General features: G+C 39.2%; 1 protein-coding gene across 1 annotated transcript in view; it reads right to left on the minus strand.

Moving 5' to 3' along the window:
• Nucleotides 1–1,164: 1,164 nt before the first annotated feature.
• Nucleotides 1,165–24,676, minus strand: part of LOC129724115 (serine/threonine-protein kinase ULK2) — a 58,908-nt gene continuing 35,396 nt past the window's right edge. The window contains exons 3-15 of the mRNA XM_055678749.1: nt 5,872–5,959; nt 5,459–5,584; nt 5,316–5,389; nt 5,096–5,256; nt 4,896–5,032; nt 4,631–4,840; nt 3,867–4,008; nt 3,668–3,809; nt 3,135–3,605; nt 2,805–3,075; nt 2,602–2,738; nt 2,403–2,538; nt 1,165–2,338 (exon numbers count right to left, since the gene is read on the minus strand). Coding sequence (XP_055534724.1) covers nt 2,262–2,338; nt 2,403–2,538; nt 2,602–2,738; nt 2,805–3,075; nt 3,135–3,605; nt 3,668–3,809; nt 3,867–4,008; nt 4,631–4,840; nt 4,896–5,032; nt 5,096–5,256; nt 5,316–5,389; nt 5,459–5,584; nt 5,872–5,959 — 2,172 coding nt within the window. The 3' untranslated portion in view covers nt 1,165–2,261. The remainder of the gene's footprint in view (nt 2,339–2,402; nt 2,539–2,601; nt 2,739–2,804; nt 3,076–3,134; nt 3,606–3,667; nt 3,810–3,866; nt 4,009–4,630; nt 4,841–4,895; nt 5,033–5,095; nt 5,257–5,315; nt 5,390–5,458; nt 5,585–5,871; nt 5,960–24,676) is intronic.

Below are 24,676 nucleotides of genomic sequence, written 5' to 3' on the forward strand. Positions count from 1 at the left end.
TTATCAATTGTTAACAAATTTAAGAATTAAAACAGACACTAATCGCTAATAAACACCAACAGTTTCCCCTGAAGATGTCACTGATCAGTGACGAAACGTCGGACAGTAAAAAACCAGATCGTTCTACTTATTCAAGACTGCTCAGCCGAAATTATAACCAAACATCGTAGTATGTAGTACCATATTGTTTAAGTAACTCGTTTCTTGTGACCCACAGTACCTAAAGTGTTGAAACAGTTGCTCGTCTGTACCAGTAATTTCTGTATGTCTAGAGCACCAGTTCAGTTATCAAAGGAACAGTTTTTGATGATTTAATTATAGTGACCGAATCCTAGTAATGCACACAGGATCTCTGAAATGCTGCTATCGACGAATAAATAGCGTTCAGACTTTCTCTTTGTAAAAATGATAGTTATGCTGTCATCATTGCGTCTCTGCTTCTTAGGTATTCACTTCTTTGTTTGACAAACAGCACGATTTATTCTGGTACAAATAAATTCTTCGGAAATATCGGATCAATCATCGGAGACCTTCTGTATTTATCTTGCTAATTTTATTGTTGTTTCTTGAAGATTTTCTCCCATTTTTTATATTTGTTTTGCTTCTCTTAGTGATTTTCTAACATATGCTGGTTCACTTTTAATAATTATGTTTTTTTTTTTGTATGTTCATTTATAGTTTGCAATACTTTTTTACTTCGATTACTTTGCTCTGCTCGCTTGTTTATGCCATCGGTATGATTTCCATAACTTGATTTTTATATAAGAGGTTTTAATAAAAATTGGAGATGTGGATCATATACGCTTCTAATGTTCAATTTAGTATCTTGTGTAATGGTCACTGATTGCACATAATATAGGCCATCGTTTACTCCCCCCGCGATGAAATCGCCCATTAAGTAAAACATTGTCCTCAAATGTAGATCCACTGTTGTAACCCATGAGTTATACTTGCATTGTGTATGTTTACGTTTTCTATTTTATCCTTGCGTTTAATCTAACGTCTGGAGTGGAGGATTCCACTTTTATGTAAGCTTGTATTTTACAGTTATACAAGTTATATTATTTACGGTCTAGGGATGTTAGGAGTTTTGTACTAAGGTACTACGCTTTCTTCATATTGTTGGGACTTGTAACTGCCATACACTTGAGAGTTTATTGATCAAAATCATAAAAAAAAACAAAAAAAAAAACAGCAAACGACTCTGCTGACACACTCAAGGTAAAAATAGAGCTTCATAAATGTCTAGGGCTCGCTGTAAAAGTAAGTTGTTTGAACAACCGTGTCTGTGTTTTGACATGTTGTTTTTCTTTATTTCGGGAACAAATTTTTGGGTGCCACTTGTGAATATACGCTGTCGATCGGTTCGGGGCGACATAACACGTCAAACTGTATAAAAGATGCCTCACTGGTTGGGAAGAGTTTTAGACGCGATAAGCTGCTGCTGGGAATCAATTGATGTCAACCCGTTCCGGGTTGTTGCTGTAAGCGGGGTAAACATCTGAGTGTGAATCCTCGTTTTACCAGATTGTATATTGATCAAGAACCGAATAAAAAAAATAAAACTGTTTAACGTAGAAACATTATTGCCTAAATTCATCATGTTTTGAAATTTGAGCTGAGATCTGATAGTCACTTCTCTGTCTCTTTATGAATGGATAAAACTTCAACTCTCCATATCGTAATGCCTGGCTATGTTAACGGCATATGTAACAAAAGCTCGCCAATTCTTGATAAACCCTTTGCCTGGATTTTCGTCTGCTAGATATTTACATTTGGTGCTGATGGGGACAGATATTGATTACTGTTCTACAGTAGCAGCCCGCGCAAATGTACACAAGCATAGAAAGTTTCGAGAAAATCTGACCAATCTCGCCTGCCCCTGTGGAAGCTTCATACAATATTTTTTGTCAAAAGTTACCATAGACCTTAACAAGCGAAATATTTTGTTTGTCCTATGTACAGCAGCCATATTTAACATACAGTTAGTTACGAATTCCGCCATCGTACAGTATATGCACTAAAATGCTAAGCACGAAATAAATAATTTCATGGAAATAAATCTCAAAGATTAGGCGACTATTATCGTTTGCTGCTAGTCTCTTCTCCTACACTCACTCATTATCAGTCAACTTCTTCGCATGCAAGCCGCCACCGATGGCTGGCTGCCAGTTGTTCAGCCCATCCACAGATGGTACTGAGCTTCCGGCCAGTCAGAAGATCTTGGCCAGACGCCTTCTGAGCGTCTGTAGAGCGCTGGTTCATGAGAGATCGTCCGTCGCATAAATGAGACCCTGCTGCTGCAGAATGTACAGCCGCTTCTCAACAGCGTCCTTATCTGGAAGGGAAACCAAATTATGCGATCAACTGCGTGCTGCAGGTGATTTCAGGTTGCTACTCACATTTCGATAAAAGCATTTTATCTTGAGGATGGCTACACTTTTGCGCCAACGAATGCAACAGGATCTGAGCCGACTGGTAACGGGTGAAGCAGTCCTCCGGATTACCAAACAGCTCGTCCAGGGCAGCCGATTGGCACTGCAAATTGGAAATGGTTTAAAATCTAAATATGAAGCTAGTTTTAATTCGTCGGGCACTTACCATTTGAATAGCGTGATCGTACAGTATCTTATCCGCGGTGATATTGCTAGCCCCGGCCCGTTGCAGTAGTCCTGCTCCGTTGAGTTTTTTCGATTCGCACAGCGTTGTCCGGTACCGTGAATGCATCATGGAAAGAACTGAAACAAAAGGAGACATAATCTAGATTACTATCGATTCAAACTTTCGCACTGCAGGCAACCAACCATTCTTGACCGTATTCGATGGTTTCAGGTGTCCATTCTGCAGCTGCGACGAAGCGAGATGCATTCCGGACGAGAGAAGATTCAGCGCGCGTACCAACAGCACCAGCCGTTCCGCTCGTTTGCAGTGCTCCGGCGCGTGGGGCGCGATGGGTTGAGCATCGGCTGACATCAGAGCCGACAGGGGTGCGCAGCGGGAATCTGCCACTTCTAAAATGCAGTCCGTGAGGGCGATGACAAAGTTTAGCTTTGCTAGCGTTTCATTGTGTTCGCGCTAAAATGACGAAAATCAATTAATTTCGACTCGTTTGGCAGTTCTTGTAACAATCTTACATCGAGCAACGTCTCAGCGGGTAATTCGGGAGCATGGAAGTTGATGGGATGATCGTCCAGATTATTATCATGTAAGTAACTCTGCAGGCCACCAGTTGCGCCCATTTCGGGCAACGTAAAAGCTCTCGTTCCCAGTGGGTGGGTGTTGTTGTTTTCGGTCGTTGTCATCAACGTGGGACTGCCCAGGGCCGGGAGCTTCGAAAGGGCATTGGATAATACTGGTGAACTGGTGCCGGAACGGCGCAGAGGCGAATGGTGTGAGGCTGGGCTCACTGTCCAGCAGGATGGAGGAGGTGGCGTTTCCGAAAGTGAGCCACCCGAAGTCGACCTCCGTCGGCCACCAGTAGGAGGGGTGCCGATGGCGAATTGCACGGCCGGCGGCGATATTGAACTAATATCACAATTACTATTTCGATGCTCGGATCGTTTCATACTGATCGGTTGAGATCGAGGTATTGCATTGGGGATGTTCTGCAAAGGAAAAGGGTATAGATAGTTATGCAACCGTTGGTAGTTGGAAAATCGACCTTTACCTTTGGTGGTGTCTGGTTAGGTGGACAAGAAATCTTTCTAGCTGCCGTCGGCACGGGCTTCGGTTCAGAGATTGGTAACGAGCTTGGTCTCGGTGGACTAGCCTGTGCATTCGAAGCTGTTTGAGGCACTCTAGTAGGTTTACTGCAAAAAAAAGTGTTGATAATATTTTACCGAAATAGGATGAACTAAGTTTCTAACCTCTTATCATAATTTCCGCTGCATGAATCCACCGGCAGATTGTTTGGAACTAGAACAAAATCATCCGAGTTATCCTGACTGCTGTTGGATGTATTATTAGCACTAGCGAGCGTAGCAACGCTATCATCGATTTCAACTGGCACTGGAAACAAAACGCATTTGATTTACATCATTTCCCGTATTTAAATCACAGCATATCAAATCTAATAAGTAAGTAAAAGTTTACGCACTACTCTCCCTTTAGGGCTCAAATTACCGACAAACGAACAGCGCAAAAAATTCCCAACGCAAACTAAAAATTGCGCCTCAGAAACCCATCGTTCCGAAACGGGTCGTGCACACTGGCTGAGTGGATGAGAGGAAAAACAGTTTTCCACCGCCGAGTCGAACGTTGATTGTTTGCCAATTTTGCGCAATCGTCGTTGTCTTCCACCGCGCAGCGCATGTGACAGAGCCGCTTTCGCCTAGAGCGTTTGATTTGACAGCCAATATCTATATGCAGGGGACGCGCGGCGCGGCGGCGGTTTGTACAAACGAAAGAACAACGTTCAGCGAGGAAGGAAGGTATTATTATGTACAGATGCACTCGATTTGCATAAGGAAGAACAACATTTGTATACTTGATCTGAGAAGAAAGCGTCATTCCACACTCGGCTGAGTAAGAAACGAATTTGAGTAGAGAGAGAGAGAGATGGGGGCGTTCGATAGCTTACTACCTTTACAAAACCATGCGTTTCCATTGAAAAATGGTAAATTCCACTAACCGTTGTTATTTTCCAAAGTCTGTTGCTTCTGTTGTTCCTGATGCTGTTGTAACTGTTGTTGTTGAGTTTGCTGTTGTAGTTGCAGTTGATTCTGTTGTTGCTGGCGTAACAGTTGCTGCTGTTGTTGCAACGGTGACAGTACTGTTTTCTGGTGTGGACTAGTGACCTTGCCAGTCGCGTGTTGCGATCCAGCTGCGCCGTGTGGGCTTTCTACGGGAGTAACGAACATTAGCTGAATCACGAGAAAAGCGTATTTTGCACTTACCACTGCTCTGTGGAGTCATCTTGCGTTGCAGAAAAGCATGACAGAAAAACGTGTCAAAATTCATCCGTTCCTTTGCGTTTCTTCGCAGTAGTCCCATTAGTAGGTCTGTCAGTTCTTTCGAGGTTCCGGATGGAATTCTGTAAATTCATTGTTACTTAAAATTAAAAATCTATTGAATAATGCTGAGAGCTTGTACTTACTTTGGAGCTAGATTTGCATTCTTCTCGTAGAACATTTTTAGCTCTTGAGGTGTTTGAGCCTGGAATGGTGCCTTCCCTGTTAGGCACTGGAAAACGATGGTCCCAAGTGACCAGAGGTCCGCTTTCGCGTCGTACTGCAGTGACATGATGACTTCTGGTGCCTGTGGTTATTAGAAAATAGTTATCATCGTCATTTGAACTTCGATCTGGCTTGACTTACCATATACATTGGTGATCCGCATAGTGTTGCCGCCATGTTTCCATCCTGGAGGAACCGAGCGAAACCAAAGTCGGCTATTGAGAGTGAAAAATAATGCATGATGTAATGTTTTATTCAAGGTTTGTCTAGAGAAAATAAACAACCTATTTTGAGTGTGATTTTTGCTGGTGCTGGAAGATTTTTTCCACAGTTGTGAGACAGCAAAATGTTTTGTGGCTTTAGGTCCCGATGGACGACACCGACGTCATATAATGCCTTCATTGCACTTGCTGAAAAAGGGAAAGTAAAAACGTTTGGTGTGTGGTTGGCTGCATTCTGCAGTGGTGGTGTGTTTATTGGTGGCAAGTTGTAAACCACAAACGTGACTTCATATTTTATTGGAGCGAAACGAAAGCTGCTTCATAATAAAATTTTTTAGGAACAATCAAATTTCCTAGCACCGATTTAAACAATTTCCTTATTTTAATCCAACAAATGTCGATTGTAAATTGTTCACTTTTAGCCAGGAATAAACACTCCCGCTCTGTTGATGCGAGTTTGTCTGAATTTTAATTACCTAATTGACATAAAAACAGTCGTATCGTGTCCTCGCTCAGCGTACCCTTGACAGCCAGATAATCCGCCAAATCACCACCGCTGCAGTACTGGAAAGGAAGAAGCAGAGAAGAGAGAAAGGAAATTTAATTAATAAAGTGAATCCTAGAATGCCGATTACGATTTTACGTCCCGGTCCCGAAGAGACGATTTGATTGACGGAAATGTTATGGAGAAAACCCATCGAGAATTTAGTGGGAGCTTAAAGTTGCCGTCTGTCTCAGGCTCGTTTGTGAGTTTTTAAAACAGTTCAATAGAAGTGGATATAAGTTTAAATGTGTTTCGTTATTGAGCATTTTCGCACTTAATAGCAAAAATTGGGTATATGAGCTGCGATTTTTTTTTATTCATGAACTTCAAAAAAGACAAAGTCAAAAAAAGTTTTGTTAGAACTGGCAAATTACAAATATAGGCAATAAGACAAGAAAGTAGAGTGTTTTTCAACTGCACACATATTTGCAAGATTATACCCTAAATAAATTTCATAATCTGTTTATTCTAAATTAATTATAGTTTCGCAGATACTCTGATTTATTTGGTTAGCTTCAGAAAACTCTTAAATTTCATGATTTAAAAAAAAATCGAGCCTTTAGGGAGCAAATTCTATCAAAACGTATGGTAAGTCTTATATTTTTCCTGTAGAAAAAATCATATAAATCCAAGAATGTAATATTTTGAGTTCCTGGTAAAGTTTAATAACAAAATGCTGACTTTTTTCTTTCAGTGTATTTTCGCTTTCTGTACCGAACATTCAATTACTCAAACCTCCGTAAACCTGGTATTATTAGATTTAAATTTAATTTTTTGATGAGATTTTATGGGGCACTTATAACCGCACCACTATAAAGTTTACGTTTCGGCTTACTTTTTTGTTCAACCATCATCAGAAAAACATTCACCGTGCGGAACCTTCTAATTTTTCAGACTAGGCCACATGGGTGTAGACAGGATTTGAATCAAAGGGAAAGCAAATTGGAGAAGCAAAATGGAAGTTAATATTTGAAAATTATAATAATTCACTAAACCCGCTATTTATACAGAGAATACGTAACGCATTAAATCGCGTGAATTTTTAATATGTGCGTACAAAAATCCACGTAAATGCCGAAATTCGCGCGAAAAAAAATGCGCTAATTTCGAAACTCGTGTAAAAATTGCATGAAAATCAACATTAGTGTACTAGTACTTTCCTAAAGCAAATTTTCCTTTTCGTAACGAAAGAGTCTTGTGCGCCGCTGCCGTCGAAAATTTTGAGTCGGTGCATCGCCAAGCAGACTTGTTATTCTCTTCAATATGCGAAAAGAGCAGAATGTATATTATTCTTCTAGCCCAGCATGAGCGCTGCTTGTAGTAATTTTTCTTACTTCTGCTTTGTGCTGTGTTTCTGCCGCTCGTAGAAAAATTAATATACTGGCTGCTTACACCACAGCTGAGCGAAACAAGAGTGAGTGGTGAATAACTCTAGTGACAATACTAGGGTGGTTTACCGGTAAAACAAAGACCGGTAAAACCGGTAAAACCGATATTTTTTTCAATACCGAAATACCGGTATTGAAGAGGCGAAAAAACCGGTATTTTCGGTATTTTTCTTAAAATTCAAAAAAATTTGTCACAATATTCATAAATCATTGTAAAGCTAATGAATGCTACCTATTTAGGTAGGCTTTACAAATCACATAACGGTGTATATAATAAACACATTTGGACAGAAGCAACATTGAAAATTAATTTTTTCTCACCTATTCATCAATTTTATGTTTCCTTCTTGTTTGTTCTGCTTGGAATTAGACGATGAGTTTGTGTGTATTGATAATATGTCAAAAAACTTCATATAAATCAAACAGAACTTCTATTTTCTAATAGAACAGCTAATCTCTTTACACACTCACACATACAGAGACAACTCGTGGGTTTTGAACCTACCAGCTCAACTACAATATCTGAAAATCATAGTTTGGGACAGTAATCACAATCATGTCTGCGAAAAAACGCAAGTCATTATTCGTTTTGTGCTATTTAAAAGTAAAACTAAAAAAATAATAAATAAATATAAATTTAAATTAAAAATTTATTTTTTGTTCGGCGTCTCCGTATGCCACAGGTTACACCAAGTTATGGACAAATTGCTATGGCATTAAGGTTTGATTGCGAAATTGCAAACTTTTAATTTTCTATTTTCCCTAATCAAAATTTTGAAAAATTATCTTACTGATCGAACTCTGCAGGTTGTCTATCAGAATTCAAAATCTGATAGATTTCCTGTCAGAGCAGGTGTGCCTCAAGGTTCAGTCTTTTGTCCAGTCCTGTACAACATATTCACTTCAGATCTTCCTGATTTGCCTCCAGGATGCACAAAGTCATTGTTCTGCGATGACACAAGCATTTCCGTAAAAGGAAAAAGTCTTCGTGTCATATGCAGTCGATTGCAGAAAAGTTTAGATATTTTTTCTTCCTACTTGCAAAAGTGAAAAATCTCTCCCAATGCTTCTAAAACTCAAATGATAATTTTTCCCCATAAGCCTAGGGCTTCTTTCCTCAAGCCAAACGATAATCATGTTTTCTAGAAGAATGGGGTTATTTTAAGTTGGTCTGACAAGGTTAAGTACTTGGGACTAATTTACGATAAAAAACTTATTTTCAAAGAGCACATTGAGATACAAGCCAAGTGCATTAAATATACGAGATGTTTATATCCTCTCATTAACAGGCATTCCAAACTTTGTTTAAAGAACAATTTTTTGATTTACAAACAAATTTTTAGACCAGCAATGCTTTATGCTGTACCGATCTGGTTAAGTTGCTGTTCAAGGAAGAAACGCTCCAAAGGATTCAGAATAATATTCTGAAAATGATTTTTAAGCGTCCTCCTTGGTTTGGTACACTCGAATTACATAGACTTACTGGTGTTGAACCATTAGAAGCTATGTCAAATGAAATTATTAACAATTTTCGACAAAAATCGTTGCAATCCTCAATTGCTACGATAAGCTCTCTTTATAGCCAATAAGTTAGCAATTAAGTTAGTTGTAAGTATACTTCCCCTTTCCTGACAAGTAGGTTTAAATCCCTACGAACGACAAGTCCTAATTGCGAAAGCAAACAAATCCTAACTATTGAAATTACAAATTTCTAACAGTGTTGAGAAGTCATCATTTGTGATTGGACACACATACTCATTACTTACTAATTCTTATCATAAATACTTAAGCTACTAACAAATCCCCCCCTTAATAAAAAAATGGACAAATTGCTCCTGATACAAAGTGTTTATAGGATGAAATAATCAATCAATAAAGAATTCAACCTTAAAAAATAACTGCTCCTTATTTTGAAAATGTGAAGTTTAAATAGCTGCAGCATGGTTAAAGCTTCGTCGCCCAAACCGCAGCGGATTTTATTAGCAATGATTCTGGCAGAGAAACTCAGGTTCAGCTGGTTCAACTGAATTTGGATGAACTGCCTTAAGAGCATCGAACACAATAGAGAAGTATCTATCTTCGATTCCTTCGGATTCGTAAAATGTAAATTCTTGCCTGATCGTCATTTAATTTTCTTCTTCATTCATTCACTCTGCTTAATAGTTTCAAATATTGTTTCTCTAAGAATTTTAAAGTTATTCAATAATTCAAAACTAGTTATGCGATGTGAAAGAAAATTGAAATAAAAATCTGCATGTTTTTTGTTAATATGAGTTTAGAACTTATGTTCTTCGTAATCACTGGATCCATTCATTGAAGTGTTTCAAACACTGTTAAATTTATCCAGTGGTGTATGTGGATGGTATACCACAAGAGATCAAAACAACGGTCGCAGTGGCCCAAATCTAAAAAAGAAATCAGAATCATACTGAAGCATAGGAACTCATAAATGCAAAAACATAATTATACAGCGACACGTCCATAGATGCAACCTGGGATGCTAGGTAAAAAATAAATTTCAAATCCAAACTTATGTATATATTTAATTGTTTTTCAGTTTTATTTTTAAATAGTACAGAGAGAATGCCGTGCGTTTATACCGCGAACATGATTGCTATTACTTCCCCAAACTATGATTTTCAGAATTTTGTAGTTGAACAAGTAGGTTCAAAGACCACGAGTCGCCCCTGGTTTGTATTAATCCGAAAAAATAAAAATACCGGTTTTTTACCGGTTTTACCGGTTTTTATTTTTATGAATACCGAAATACCGGTTTTTCGAAAAGTCGGTTATACTGACCACCCTAGACAATACGCAGAAGTACATCGCGGTGCTAAGATAAAATCGACAGCATTCAAAGAGTAAAGGGGTCATCCACATACCACGTGGACAGATTTTTAACGATATTGACCCCCTCCCTCCCCCTCCGTGGACACCTGCTTATGTAAATTCTAAACAAATTGTATGGGCCGTGGACATTACCCAACCTCCTCCCCCCAAAGCTGTCCACGTTATGTGGACGGTCCCAAATATGCGTGTCGGGCGGCAGGATTTTTGACGTGGGACTTTGTCTTCCTTCGCTATACTGCAGGGTGGCCACTCAGTTTACATTTTCGAGTTCCCGCTATTTTTCCCGCATGATCCCCAGAAATTTCCGATTGTCAAAAACGGTAAGTGGGTTATAAGCAATCTTTTATATCACTTCAGCCGAATTCGCCCGGGATGTTCTAAACAGACCATTTATTGGTCAACACTGGTGTGCCCCTAAAGCTCGAAATAAAAAAAAAGAAAGATTATAGGTTTTTAGCCATTTCTTTGAATCGTGGTGGTTCCAGCCACTACCTTTTTTTCAGAGACTTGAATGAGTTTTCTCGTAAACATAATGTTGAAGCGATTACTATGTGAGCTCCCGCAATAGTTGACGCGTTTGAGTAATGGCTAGGGGCACCATAATTTACAGAAATGGTTTAAAAGCTATAATCTTTCTAGCAGCTATTTCGAGCTTTAGGGTAGCATTATTTTCGCTTTTGTCGACCATTGTAAGTTACATAAAACACATAAAGAGCAACCTTTTCCTTTCATTGGTAGCACAGGTCGCACAGCGCAGGTAATCGTGTAAGCTACTTTGCAGACTCTTTATGTTCGTCTATCTGTCTTCTTGAAATTCCAAAGAAATAAGACACTCATGAAACAAGCAAATTATTTTCAACATATAACAATTTTTGAGGAGAACAACAGCAAACAAAACAGCACTTTTCATACAAAAGTTATTTTGCTGTTCAAATCGTTGAAAAAAGTCATGAGGAGTTAAGGATGAAAAATAAACTGCTAAACATAAGAGTGAAGAATATTTTGATGATTATTTAAAAAAACGAAATTTATGACATAGATTTGCATGTTATGCTCAAATCGAAAACATTGAATTTATTTACGTTTAGCAGAAAATACTGCGATTTAACTGTATTTCGAATTAGGCGTTAACATGAATTCTGAAAACTTTTCAGAAGTGAATCAACAACTTTTCCAGCATTTTGATTTCCTCAAGCATCAAAGTTGTGTCCCTCGCTCAACTCGTCTCCCACCATTTTCAACTTTTCAATATCCAGCGCTGAAAATGGACATATTGGTAAAAAAAACTGACCTTAGGTCCAAAATTTCGAGAAAAAGGATCACAAATTGATTTTCAAGTCTGAAGAAAGTGACTAAAATTATTTCTGTTGAACTTTCCAAGAAATGAATTTTCGCTTTCGAAATGGTTTACCGTGAACTTTTTGCCATAATTGTTGTGCAATTCATAGCGAACTATACAATGCGCTTGCGGAATGCTTTTGTTTCAACGCCATTTGAACAGAACTGGGCATTTACAAACAAAACAAAAAATACTGGCATGAAGAGGAGAGATTGAGCGTTCATATGCATACTCTCATTTCTCTCTGAGCGTGTCTGTTGTAGAGCAAGAGAGCCCAAAAAAATCCAAATGTTTAGTTATCACCCGTTACGTCTTTGCGAGCGACCTTCTGGCATTTGACCGAAACATTCGCCAAGGCGGACAGAAACATGTGTGTAAGCATGTTTTTGAGTTCTTCCTTCGTTTTATCTACACAATTCCTCCTAGGATTTCGCGAGAAAAATTGTTGGAGTAGATCCTACGTTTAAGGTACGCAGCCGGGGGACGTTGAGCGGGTTCACTGACTTGGGTACCACATTGATATTCAGCCGCGATCGCTTCGGGTACTTCATACTATAAATTTCCCCGTTCACGGCCTGTCCGAAGCGAAAGAAGAGCGGCTTTGACATCCTCTTCTCGCGGATTGTCAGCCACAGCAGCACCTTTTTGGGTAACTTGGAGTGTAAAATCTGTGTATAAGAAACAGAAGTTCGAGTTCCAAATCGGAATGTAGCACCAAGGCTTTGCTTTCCTTTTTGGTGTGTGAAATAAACTTCACCTTGGAGCTCAACTTACTTCGTGGGGGAAGAAGAATACGAAATGCCCTACCAGTCGTTGCCATCCAAGGTGAGATAGGTCTTGTCGTTCATCACCATCACCACGTCGCGATTTGCCGGAAAACTCGATTTGACCGTCATATTAAACCGTTGCGTTGTATATTCGTCAAGTACAGGGTGTCCGCAAATTATCCGTTCATACTTTGACAGCATGCCTCTACACAACCGAACGGATTAAACTAATCATTCCTGTTTGGTATAATATTTTTATCTTTTGTTGTTGTTGCTATTTCGAATTCCTGCAAAATGAAGCCGAATGAGTAGCGCAGAGCTGTTGTTGAACTGTTTCGTCAGGGAAAAAATGTGTCAGTGATTGCGAAGAACCTGAATATGGCTCTATTTACTGTGCGAGATACAATAAAACGATTCCAAGAACTTGGAACGCTAGACGACCGCATCGGAAGAGGAAAAAAAACGCACCGTTCGGACTCCACAAATGCGCGAGACAATCCGGCAACGAATCAAAATTGTACAATTTCCATCCGAAAGTTGGCGAAATTTTTAAAAATTTCGAAAACTTCCGTTGCTGTTATAGTCCATGATGATTTGAAGTTTTAGTCAAATAAACTATGCAAAAACCACTATTTGAATGACACCATCAAAACAAACCGGTTCAAAAAAGCTAAGGTAAACCGATTATCCGAGGGCCGCCATAGATCAGTGCTGTTTACCGATGAAAAAAATTTCACTATCGAGCAGCATCAAAATCACCAGAATGATCGGAAGTTGCTTCCTGCTAATCCCAAAAAGTTTTTCATGGAGTCATCATCCCGCTTCTGTCATGGTTTGGGCTGGAGTAACTCACACCCTAAACCCCTTTGATCTTTATCGACAAACGGGTAACAAGCAGTGTATCAGAGGCTACAGACTGACTCAGTAGCACCTTGGTCACCACAGCATTTCGGCAATAATGCCTGGATTTTTCAGCAAGACTGGGCACTGGCTCATGGGGGGCAAAAAGGACTATTAGTCTTTGTGAACGCCTTTTCCGAGCTTTTTGAGAAAAGAAGAATGGCCTTCCAACTCACCGTTCGTTTTCTGTTGACTCATGGGTTACTATGATTGATGCTGCATGAGTAGCAGCGTGGCCAAAAAAAAAAAAACAACGAGAAAACTGGATATATAAATTTAAAGAAATTTGTTTGATTTTAGGATCAAACATGTTGCATCGTGTTATTGCATGTAAAAAAGAAGGGTGAAATGGAATTTTTTAATGATGGAGGTTATAGTTACTGGCGTACTTGAAAGTTGGCAGATGTGAGTGGAGTTCGATTAAAATTTAACAACAGAGGGGCATGAATGCACAATATACTGAAAATACCATACATGTAAGAAGAATAAATTCAATAGAATAGAAAACTGGGGAAAAATATTCAACCTTTAGCTGTTTTGCTGACGTTCCTCAAAAAAAAAAAATGGAGATATTTAGGAAAAACTGAGGGTTGGCAACGCTGATGAGTAGTTTCATCAGTGCTTGTGAAGCAGAGATTTTCATTTTGGCAAAATTTTGCCTAACAATTGATAATTTGTACAAACAATCAAACGACGGAAGTACATAATTTTGTTGATATTAACATTAATTTTAAATAGTATTCAATTGCGGGAGGATTCCCTTTAAATTTTTTAAATATATTGACGACGGGATAGCAAACCGAAATATCCGTAGATTTTCGTAGATATTTTTAAGAATCCGTAGATTTCGGTAGATATTTTTATAAATCCGTATATCAGTAGAAATGGAAAAAATCCATGACTATCTACGAGAAAACCGGTGGTCTGGCAAGCCTGCTGTGAAGGTAAACCCATGAAAAATGAGCAATTTTTGTCCATTTTTATGTAAATGTTAGTTTATGAATTTCAATAAAAAATACCGACTTTTTCGGATTTCACATGAGTTTTTTAGGTGAGATTTCATTGAAAACTCCTAGCTACACCACTATATAGTTTACGTTTCGGCTTACTTCTGTTCAGCCATTCTCAGAAAAACTTCAGCCTTAGACTGGTTCTGGAGAAGAGTAATCAAAACAAACTCTGTTGTAGGATTAAGTAAATTACGTGAAGTTTTTTTCCACATGTATGTGAACATCACACTTTCTGTTTGAAAAAAAAAAGAAAGAAGGATGCATTCTCTACTATAGTTTACAGTGAAAGCTTTTTAGATGCACATTTAATTCTTATGCAGAACATTACCAGGTAATCAACATATCATTTTCCCTTCATACTCCAAGTGCAAAGATCATTAGTCTGGTTGCATATATAGCAGGGGAACTGCTATTGTTTGGTTACTCGAGAGCAATTAAAGCCAGTTGCATGTCAAATTTGGTCTATCAGAGAAGCGGATGCCACTGTCATTAATCATCGAAGTGGGGTGCATCGATCCTGCACGTAATTCCCAGCCCAAAATGTTCCCCAGACTAGTCGACTGGAAATGCCTGACGCATCTATGCACATTTTGTGAGCACACAAAAACAAAAACAAATAAAACATCTCCAAAATCTGGACTGCGACAACAAACACACCAACGTCGGTCGAGTGCGAGTGGGAGGTCATTACGAGCTAGAGAGCGGCGACCGTCATCGTAGGTGACAGATGTTTATTTAATTAGAACATGTTAGATGCAACGCAGCCACAGTTATGATACCATGTGCCTTCCGTACTGCTGCACCGTTGTCCACTTTCACCCCGCTTTCACTCGGTGCGGTTCTTTGTTGTACACAAAATAGACGTGAACTTCAACCGCTTTGTCTGTTTCTACTTCAAAAGATCCGTGCATCGAATGGAAATGTTTATGTCGAGCAAATAATAATCCTAAGATTCTTTTGCCTCTCCCTATGCTTTCGCCACGCAACCGGGCATGCTTATTGTGTGATGTCCGGGAGCAATGCCTGTGTGCAAGCTGGGGTAGAGAGTGCGGAGAGAATTTCGAAATAAAGTGCGTAAGCGTAATGACCGAAGGCGAGGTGACGTTCGTGCGAGGGGTTTTTATTAGTTCTCAGTTTTTCGTTTGCTTTTCTATAACTGAATCGTACATTGGTTAATTTTTCTGTTAACTCAACTCCTTGCTACCTTTTCCTTGCTACGCGCCAGACATCAGCAGACGAAGTAACTAGAGCACTTAATTCTTCGTCGCCCATCAGCAGGGTGTAGCGTTGTGACGATGGTTTCAACTTTTACGACACATTTAGGGCCCCGTAAAGCTTTGTGTTTTTTAAACTATTTTTTTTACTAGAGTTCTGAGAAGAATAGTCAGTCCCCTTCGCAACCTGCGAGCCGGAACAGACGCCGAGAAAAGTGACAAAATTACGTCCCATTGTTGGCGGCGGTGGCAAACTGCAAAACATTAATTGAAAATTATGTAAATCCGAACCAGCAAATAGCAGGAGAGTGGAGAATGTGGAACGCATAGCTACAGTTCAAAACCGCGATGATTTTCAAGGTTCGGTGCATTTGCGGCTAGAGTCCATATGTGTTGCTTCGCGCATACCCCGAGGGAGACCCCGTTTCCGCTCTGCGTGACAGATTTAGAGTCATTTGTCACGACGATCGACAGGGGTTTGCAGTGTATAAAGTAGCATTTGTATCGATTTGTACTCGCATAATATTTTATCAATGCTGTCGAACAGAGACGGAAAGGTTGAATTTAATTTGAGGGACAGGTATTCTACAGAATGTATTTGCCAAAGTATTGATTAATATATGCGATTAAAAATCGATTGATTCATTGTCATAATACACAAAAAATCCATTTCTGCAAGTCTTCCGCCATTGTCAAAAAATGGATATAGTAAATCAATTTAGCTCCTTTGAACCCATCCAACCTTTGATGTGTACCGGAATACACGCTCCTTGCGCCCAGGTGATACATTATTCAGACCAGTCACTGCGAAGCCAATGCCCTGTGATCCATAAGGCGAGAATAAAAAACAGGCCTTCGATCCTTCGAACGATAGAATCCGAACCGAGTGTAGCAATTTGCTAAACAAATTTATACAACATTCATAGGCCTTCGAAGGCAGAATCGATACCGATTTCACTTTCAGCAACAGAATGATGGCAAAAAAAAATCAGATTCCGGCTTCTACATCTACATCAGACATCACGCTCATCCGGTGATTTGATAATTTTTGGCATCACATCAACACCCCGAATGGGCGCCAATCCGAAAGGACACTTTTCTGAGCTCACTGTTATTCGCAAATGGTTCCCTCTTATCCACTGAAATAGAAAACCAGAAACGTTTTCACATAGAACAAACTTCTAACAGAACTGTTTCAAAGCTTCGATGGCCGTTATTTCGCTCGAGAACTCAGGAAATGGCGGGTGTCAAATGTATAGATATACTTACTATTGCACCATTATCGGCACCAACCGGCGATGTTTTCAATTTCCAAGGGTGCAAAAAGGGATAAGCCTCGTAAATGACCGGGTTTTATCGAGCAAAATCGAAACATAGTAATGCCACCCCTGCCTGCACCTTCATGTGCTTCTCGTTCAGTTCCATGGCGGGTGATGGTGGGTTTCCTTTACGATATTCTCACCCGAGTCAGCCGGGATTGCAGGGCATAAATTTTGCAACCGACCGTTCGGCAGATTCGTCTGTCGGGTTTTGCGGGAGTGTGGGCGCTTCCTTTGCGACGAATTTGTTTGTTCTTCACGCTTTTAGAATCATCGTAAAACGGACTCCGGCGTGTCTTTCGGGCTGATCGATGAGTTATTGGTACCGTTTTCCCTACTGGGCAAAAAATTTATACGTTTGACGGGGCGCCGTTTCGGTGGGGTGAATTTGTCTGCACACGTTGAGTTCTTTTTTATTGATGCAGTCTTAATTCAATAATAGTTATGATTGTTATTGCTGGATCATAATCTTGTTTCGATGATATAAAAATGGACGAAAGCCGATGGATTCAATTAATTCAGGACATCATCAACCTTATATGGGTTGTTCCGAACAAACATCGGAAGCAGCACAGAAACGGGGGACTGCTGTCCTTTATAGTGCCACTTTATCACTGCTTAAATGACAATGACATAATCAACGAGAGCACGGTATATTTCTCAAAAACAAACACGTGCTGCCTAGTGAGGACGTTTACGACATTTACAACGTAGTTTCGAGTAGTTGTCCCTTAACGGAAAAAAGTCCGCTTCAAGCGAACAATAAACTACCGGTCTTGTTGAGATTGTGAACCGCAGGTACGGTGCAAAGAAAAAAAAAGCTTGTTGACATGTTTTTTTCCTCTCTTCAAAGTAGTGAAAGCAATATAGTTTTCAATCAGAAAAATGAAGTCGTGACTTACAACCACCGAATTCATTGTCGTATGAATAAGAACAGTCGAAAATTTTAGAATACAATAAAGTATTATAAAACATGATATAATAGTATGCAGTAATCGATGCATTCCAAGCATGTTTATCAATAAACTCCGAAACCGATTTATCTGAAACTTTGCACAAGGGGTTTGATGCGGTTTCTGGTTTATAAAATATACGACTGCATTTTTAGAAGGTCTCTGCAAAATAAAATCTAAAATAATAACAAAAAAGTTTGAACAATCATCGGCAATCGGTGAAGTTATAGATAAAAATAAAGCAAATTTGCAGAAAATGTGTGTAAAATCCAAAAAAAATTTCAAAAATCGAATATAAAGAAGTATTGGGTGCGCAACTAAGTTATCGCTATTTATCAACAGATGATGAACCATATGAGACATATGGTAAGCAACGTTTCGAAACGTGACAATGATTTTATTGTGGCGTCATATATTTTTAGCTATGTGAAAGTGTCTGATTGTGTGCCAAAATATTTGCGGGAAAAGTTACTTTTCTCATTTCCTTCCAAGAAAACGGCAGCTGAAGCGTATCGAGAGTTAAAAAAAAGTTGAAGCCTGTTTGCGTGAAGGAGGACTGAAGTTGGGGGAATTGTCCGATGAATATCCATGCCGAACGAAGGAAGAGCTTGCTTCGGTGTAAGGAGTTACCCGTCAAACCATTTCCAAACCATTAGTTTGGTAATGACTCTAAAGCAGAAAATTTTCACTTTCAGCAACAGAATGATGGCAAAAAAAAATCAGATTCCGGCTTCTACATCTACATCAGACATCACGCTCATCCGGTGATTTGATAATTTTTGGCATCACATCAACACCCCGAATGGGCGCCAATCCGAAAGGACACTTTTCTGAGCTCACTGTTATTCGCAAATGGTTCCCTCTTATCCACTGAAATAGAAAACCAGAAACGTTTTCACATAGAACAAACTTCTAACAGAACTGTTTCAAAGCTTCGATGGCCGTTATTTCGCTCGAGAACTCAGGAAATGGCGGGTGTCAAATGTATAGATATACTTACTATTGCACCATTATCGGCACCAACCGGCGATGTTTTCAATTTCCAAGGGTGCAAAAAGGGATAAGCCTCGTAAATGACCGGGTTTTATCGAGCAAAATCGAAACATAGTAATGCCACCCCTGCCTGCACCTTCATGTGCTTCTCGTTCAGTTCCATGGCGGGTGATGGTGGGTTTCCTTTACGATATTCTCACCCGAGTCAGCCGGGATTGCAGGGCATAAATTTTGCAACCGACCGTTCGGCAGATTCGTCTGTCGGGTTTTGCGGGAGTGTGGGCGCTTCCTTTGCGACGAATTTGTTTGTTCTTCACGCTTTTAGAATCATCGTAAAACGGACTCCGGCGTGTCTTTCGGGCTGATCGATGAGTTATTGGTACCGTTTTCCCTACTGGGCAAAAAATTTATACGTTTGACGGGGCGCCGTTTCGGTGGGGTGAATTTGTCTGCACACGTTGAGTTCTTTTTTATTGATGCAGTCTTAATTCAATAATAGTTATGATTGTTATTGCTGGATCATAATCTTGTTTCGATGATATAAAAATGGACGAAAGCCGATGGATTCAATTAATTCAGGACATCATCAACCTTATATGGGTTGTTCCGAACAAACATCGGAAGCAGCACAGAAACGGGGGACTGCTGTCCTTTATAGTGCCACTTTATCACTGCTTAAATGACAATGACATAATCAACGAGAGCACGGTATATTTCTCAAAAACAAACACGTGCTGCCTAGTGAGGACGTTTACGACATTTACAACGTAGTTTCGAGTAGTTGTCCCTTAACGGAAAAAAGTCCGCTTCAAGCGAACAATAAACTACCGGTCTTGTTGAGATTGTGAACCGCAGGTACGGTGCAAAGAAAAAAAAAGCTTGTTGACATGTTTTTTTCCTCTCTTCAAAGTAGTGAAAGCAATATAGTTTTCAATCAGAAAAATGAAGTCGTGACTTACAACCACCGAATTCATTGTCGTATGAATAAGAACAGTCGAAAATTTTAGAATACAATAAAGTATTATAAAACATGATATAATAGTATGCAGTAATCGATGCATTCCAAGCATGTTTATCAATAAACTCCGAAACCGATTTATCTGAAACTTTGCACAAGGGGTTTGATGCGGTTTCTGGTTTATAAAATATACGACTGCATTTTTAGAAGGTCTCTGCAAAATAAAATCTAAAATAATAACAAAAAAGTTTGAACAATCATCGGCAATCGGTGAAGTTATAGATAAAAATAAAGCAAATTTGCAGAAAATGTGTGTAAAATCCAAAAAAAATTTCAAAAATCGAATATAAAGAAGTATTGGGTGCGCAACTAAGTTATCGCTATTTATCAACAGATGATGAACCATATGAGACATATGGTAAGCAACGTTTCGAAACGTGACAATGATTTTATTGTGGCGTCATATATTTTTAGCTATGTGAAAGTGTCTGATTGTGTGCCAAAATATTTGCGGGAAAAGTTACTTTTCTCATTTCCTTCCAAGAAAACGGCAGCTGAAGCGTATCGAGAGTTAAAAAAAAGTTGAAGCCTGTTTGCGTGAAGGAGGACTGAAGTTGGGGGAATTGTCCGATGAATATCCATGCCGAACGAAGGAAGAGCTTGCTTCGGTGTAAGGAGTTACCCGTCAAACCATTTCCAAACCATTAGTTTGGTAATGACTCTAAAGCAGAAAATTTGGATTCTTGTTTATGAAGGGACGTCGCTTTTCGCCTGTGAACAACTACTCTAGCGTCAAACATCATCGCATGGCTAGTAGCGAACTTTAAATGAAATGATAGCGACTTTAGTGACTTTTTTCATTTAAATAGTGACTTAGTAGTGATAAAAAAGAGAATGATATAGGGCTTTTAAATTCATTGTTAAACCTTCAATGATTCATATTTAATCTGAAACATGTGTTGAGAATAATGTGGAATCACCGGTTCTCGTAGTAAAATCTTTACCGTTATTTCACATAAAATGGTTGTAATTAATTTTTAGTTTTTACTTTTTCAGTATCCTATTTCGTTGGATAGGCTCAAGGACAGCTATGCAGAATAAAACCTCTATTATATACTCTTTTTCAATCAGAAATCGGTAAACACGACAGTTTGTTCGTATCGATTCTGCACTGATCAATCCAATGAGAGATTCGAGAACATTGGATGGCATGGGACATTCACGAAAAATAAACGAAAAAACCTAACGAACCGAACTGTCTAAATATTCAATATATGAGAAGCACTCCTTCCAATGTATGTTTTAATACAGAAATAGTTTTTGTTCACTTACAGCTAAGAGAGTGATTTTGTTGTAACATTGACTTTTTGGCATGTTGACTAAGCTCAAAATAGTGACAAATGACAACGCTCCGCCTCATATTGCCAAAATCGTTTAAACTTAAACAGAAACGCACAAATGGGAATCTTACTTGCTATATTCCCCGATTGCTGTGCCGTCATTGTTTAAGTCATTTATCGATATTTGAATGACTAGAGTAAACGGATTTTTTTATAAACCGTTGTATTCTTCGAAATAGTCTCCATCTCTAGAGTAATGCACTTCTTGTAACGGATAAGGGTGAATCCTGAAAAAAATCATTCAAATTTACAATCAACGAACCTACAATAATTGTTTTTCTTTGTTATTTTACTTATATAATGCAGTGGCGTGGCCAGAAAATATTTCTATGGGAAAAAGAGGTAAAATTGTAACAGACATTTCGGAAGAGATAGAAAAGGTAAAATTTCAAAATAAAATTTAAAAACAAACAGAAAAAAAAAACGGATAATCGAATCCGACCTGCATTCGAATTGTTGTTTACCGCATGACATAAACAGTAGAGGCCAATGAAAATCGATTTTTCGAATTCCCAAAAAAATCCCCAAATCCCCATTCCAGCAAATCCGTTCAGCAGCCCCTTTCCCAGACCCTTGTATAGTCATCCATACCATTCCCATAGACAGACAGAAATTCGATGCATAGTCCGAAATGATATATTTTCCCGACGTTTCGCTCGAATGAAGTGCTGATACTACACACCTTGTTTCCCATGAAAAACAATGACGGCAGCGATCAAGTAAAATTTGTTGAATAAAATCAATCTAGCAACAGACTTGATTCCGGTCGGTCGTTATTTTCTCCGCAGGTACGGTTACGAGGACCTAGGTACTACGAGTTCCTGGCAAAGATCTAAAAGATTAAAGGGCTATTCCCACTACTTCCGATCCGGGACCGGGCCGTGGCTGATCCGTGTGTCATCCGTGCTCGTTTGAGATTGATTGCATGCGTTCTTACGAACGCATTCACACCGACGCGACGTGCACAGACCGGAGCAGCGCTGAGTTGCCGTCGTGCTGCCGCCGTGCGAGAAAAAAACTATCGTTGCCGACGATACTTTGTGTTGCCGGGAGAGTGCACGGAAGGCATTCGGGTAGATGCGTGTATGTAGTAGTAACATATTTTCGGTTTTGCTTTGCATTTGCATTCATGCATATTGCCGTCACAGTCAAACGTTGAATTATAGTTCGGGAAAAGTGTTGTGTTAAAAAAGTGTTGTGTTTTCTCTTCCAGAGCGCAGCGCAGGCACGGTTCGTACACGGCGCAATGTGAATGCATTAAAGTCCCGGACGGGAAACGGACACGGCCCGGATTCGGCCCGGCCCCGGAACGGAAGCAGTGGGAATAGCCCTTAACTCAGCCTTTGCAATCGGACTTTGGGAAGTCGTGCTTTGAAGCCATCAAAGTTTTACTTTTTTGACCGATGAAAAAAAAGTACAGGTAATTTTCGATATCGGGTTTTTTCTGCTAAATGTCTTAGAAATATATGAAACGTTGACATCTAAAGTTAGCACAATATCATATTTTGACGTTTTATGCATTTTCAAGACTTTTGGCTCAAAAATCGATTTTAACAATTTCATGAGTCTACCATTTTCATCGGTCAAAAAGGTGAAACTTTGACCGCTTTAAGACACGACTTCTAGAAGTCCATTTGACCTGAATTTTCACATGGCGGTTTTATCACTGGTTATGGCAAATAAATTATCTAAAATAACTAAAAAGTCGGTGAATTTTTACTATAAAATTTGTAGTTGAAAAATACTGCGTAAGCAGTTTTTTTTAAAGAGGGGAATTTGTTTGTAGCTTAAGTATTTATGATAAATATTAGTAAATGATGAGTATGTGTGTCCAATCACAAATGGGGTAGGAAGTGATTTTCCACCCGAAAGAGCAGCCTAAAATAACGATTAAAAATCGATTGATTGCTGTAAGCATGACAATGCATATAACTGAATTCTCCGTTCTGAAGTAATATTGGTTTTCTGATCTCAGGATTTTTTTTTTTATAAAATTCGTTTAATGGCATAATTTTGTTACCTTCATCATTATAGAACTTATCGATATCGATAAAAATGGAGTTCTGTCTATCTGATCCATATGGACATGGAAACTAGTGAACCGCCCGGAATGTAAATTTGTATGTAAGGGTTTTTGGGGCTGGGAAAGGTTCATATAATAGTTTGAGACCCCTTCTTTCTCTGGAAGGAAGGCCCCCATACAAATGAAACACAAATTTTTGCTTAGCTCTAGAACTATTGGGGCAAATGAAGATAAACTTGGCACGTTGATGTACTAAGAAGCAAGAAATATTTCTGTGGTAGTTTGATACCTCTCCTTGCCCTGGAAAAGAGGGCTCCCATACAAACGAAACACAAATTTCTGTATAACTTATGAACTAATTAAGTAATTGGAACAAAATTCGGCATGTAGATGTTTTTAGGGACAAGAAATGTTTCTATAGTGCTTTGACGACCTTCCCCTTTCTGGAAAGGGGAGGTTCCATACAAATGAAACACAGTTTTTTGCATGACACCAGAATAAATCAAGCAAATGGAACCAAATTTGGTATATGAACATTTTTAGAAGCAAAAACTATTTTCATGGTAGTTTGTCACCCCTCCCTCTTCTGGACGAGAGGGGTACCATACAAATAACACACAAATTTCTGCACAACCTAAGAACTAATCCAGCAAATGGAACCAAATTTGGCATGAGAAGATTTTTGGGGAAAAAAAAACTTTCATGATGGTTCGACTCCCACTTCCTCTTCTGAGAGAGAGGGGTACCTTACATTTGAAACACAAATTGCTGCACAATTCGAGAATTAATCGAGCAAATGGAACCAAATTTGGCACGTGAAGGTTTTTGAGGGTAAAAAATGTTTCTATGATAATTTGACACCACTCCCTACTTTGAAAGGAGGGGAACTGGAGAACAGCCAAGAGAGACAAAATACCACCCAATACGGGTATTTTCGTAATCATGATGATGCACAGAAGCCAGAAATCGACCACAGTCACAATGCCGAATTTCAAAATGGCGACTTCCGGTTTCAGGAAAACAGCCAAAAATGGCCGAATATCATCCAATATGGGTATATCCGGAACCAGAATGACGCCCAAAGGCCAGAAATCTCCAAACCTTCAGTTACATCACGGTCTGCTTGCTTCAGACCATCTAACATCACAAACGGGTCCAAAATTTCGTCCGCTGTCTTGACGCATGTTGTGGAAGCGACAAGAGTTGTTGGGAAACTATGTTCAAGCATAATCTGCCACAACTCGTTGTGCTTCACTAAATCGAACGCCGCCTTGAGGTCGATAAACAAATTATATATCTAGGTACAACTTATGTTCTCGAAACTTTTGCGCGGGTTTTACCTAGTTTGCTCAATTTCATCTTGTAGTTATTAAGCTGCGGTACGGTACGGTCACGACAAAATTAAGCAAACCAATATTTCAGCCAAAATCTGATATGTTCTGGATAAGGGATAAGCGCAGCGAAAGTCCACAATTTATTCAACGGTACAAGACCAAAAATCTAAAGTTGTATTTCAAAATCAGTCGTGTTGAAATCAACCACCCAGCGATATTGTCAAGAAAGGCTTCCAGCTCTTATCCACGTGGCACCCGCCAACTCGATAAATCATCGTGTGCCGGCAGT

Source organism: Wyeomyia smithii, chromosome 2, assembly GCF_029784165.1.
Source record: "Wyeomyia smithii strain HCP4-BCI-WySm-NY-G18 chromosome 2, ASM2978416v1, whole genome shotgun sequence".
Taxonomy (NCBI): domain Eukaryota; kingdom Metazoa; phylum Arthropoda; class Insecta; order Diptera; family Culicidae; genus Wyeomyia; species Wyeomyia smithii.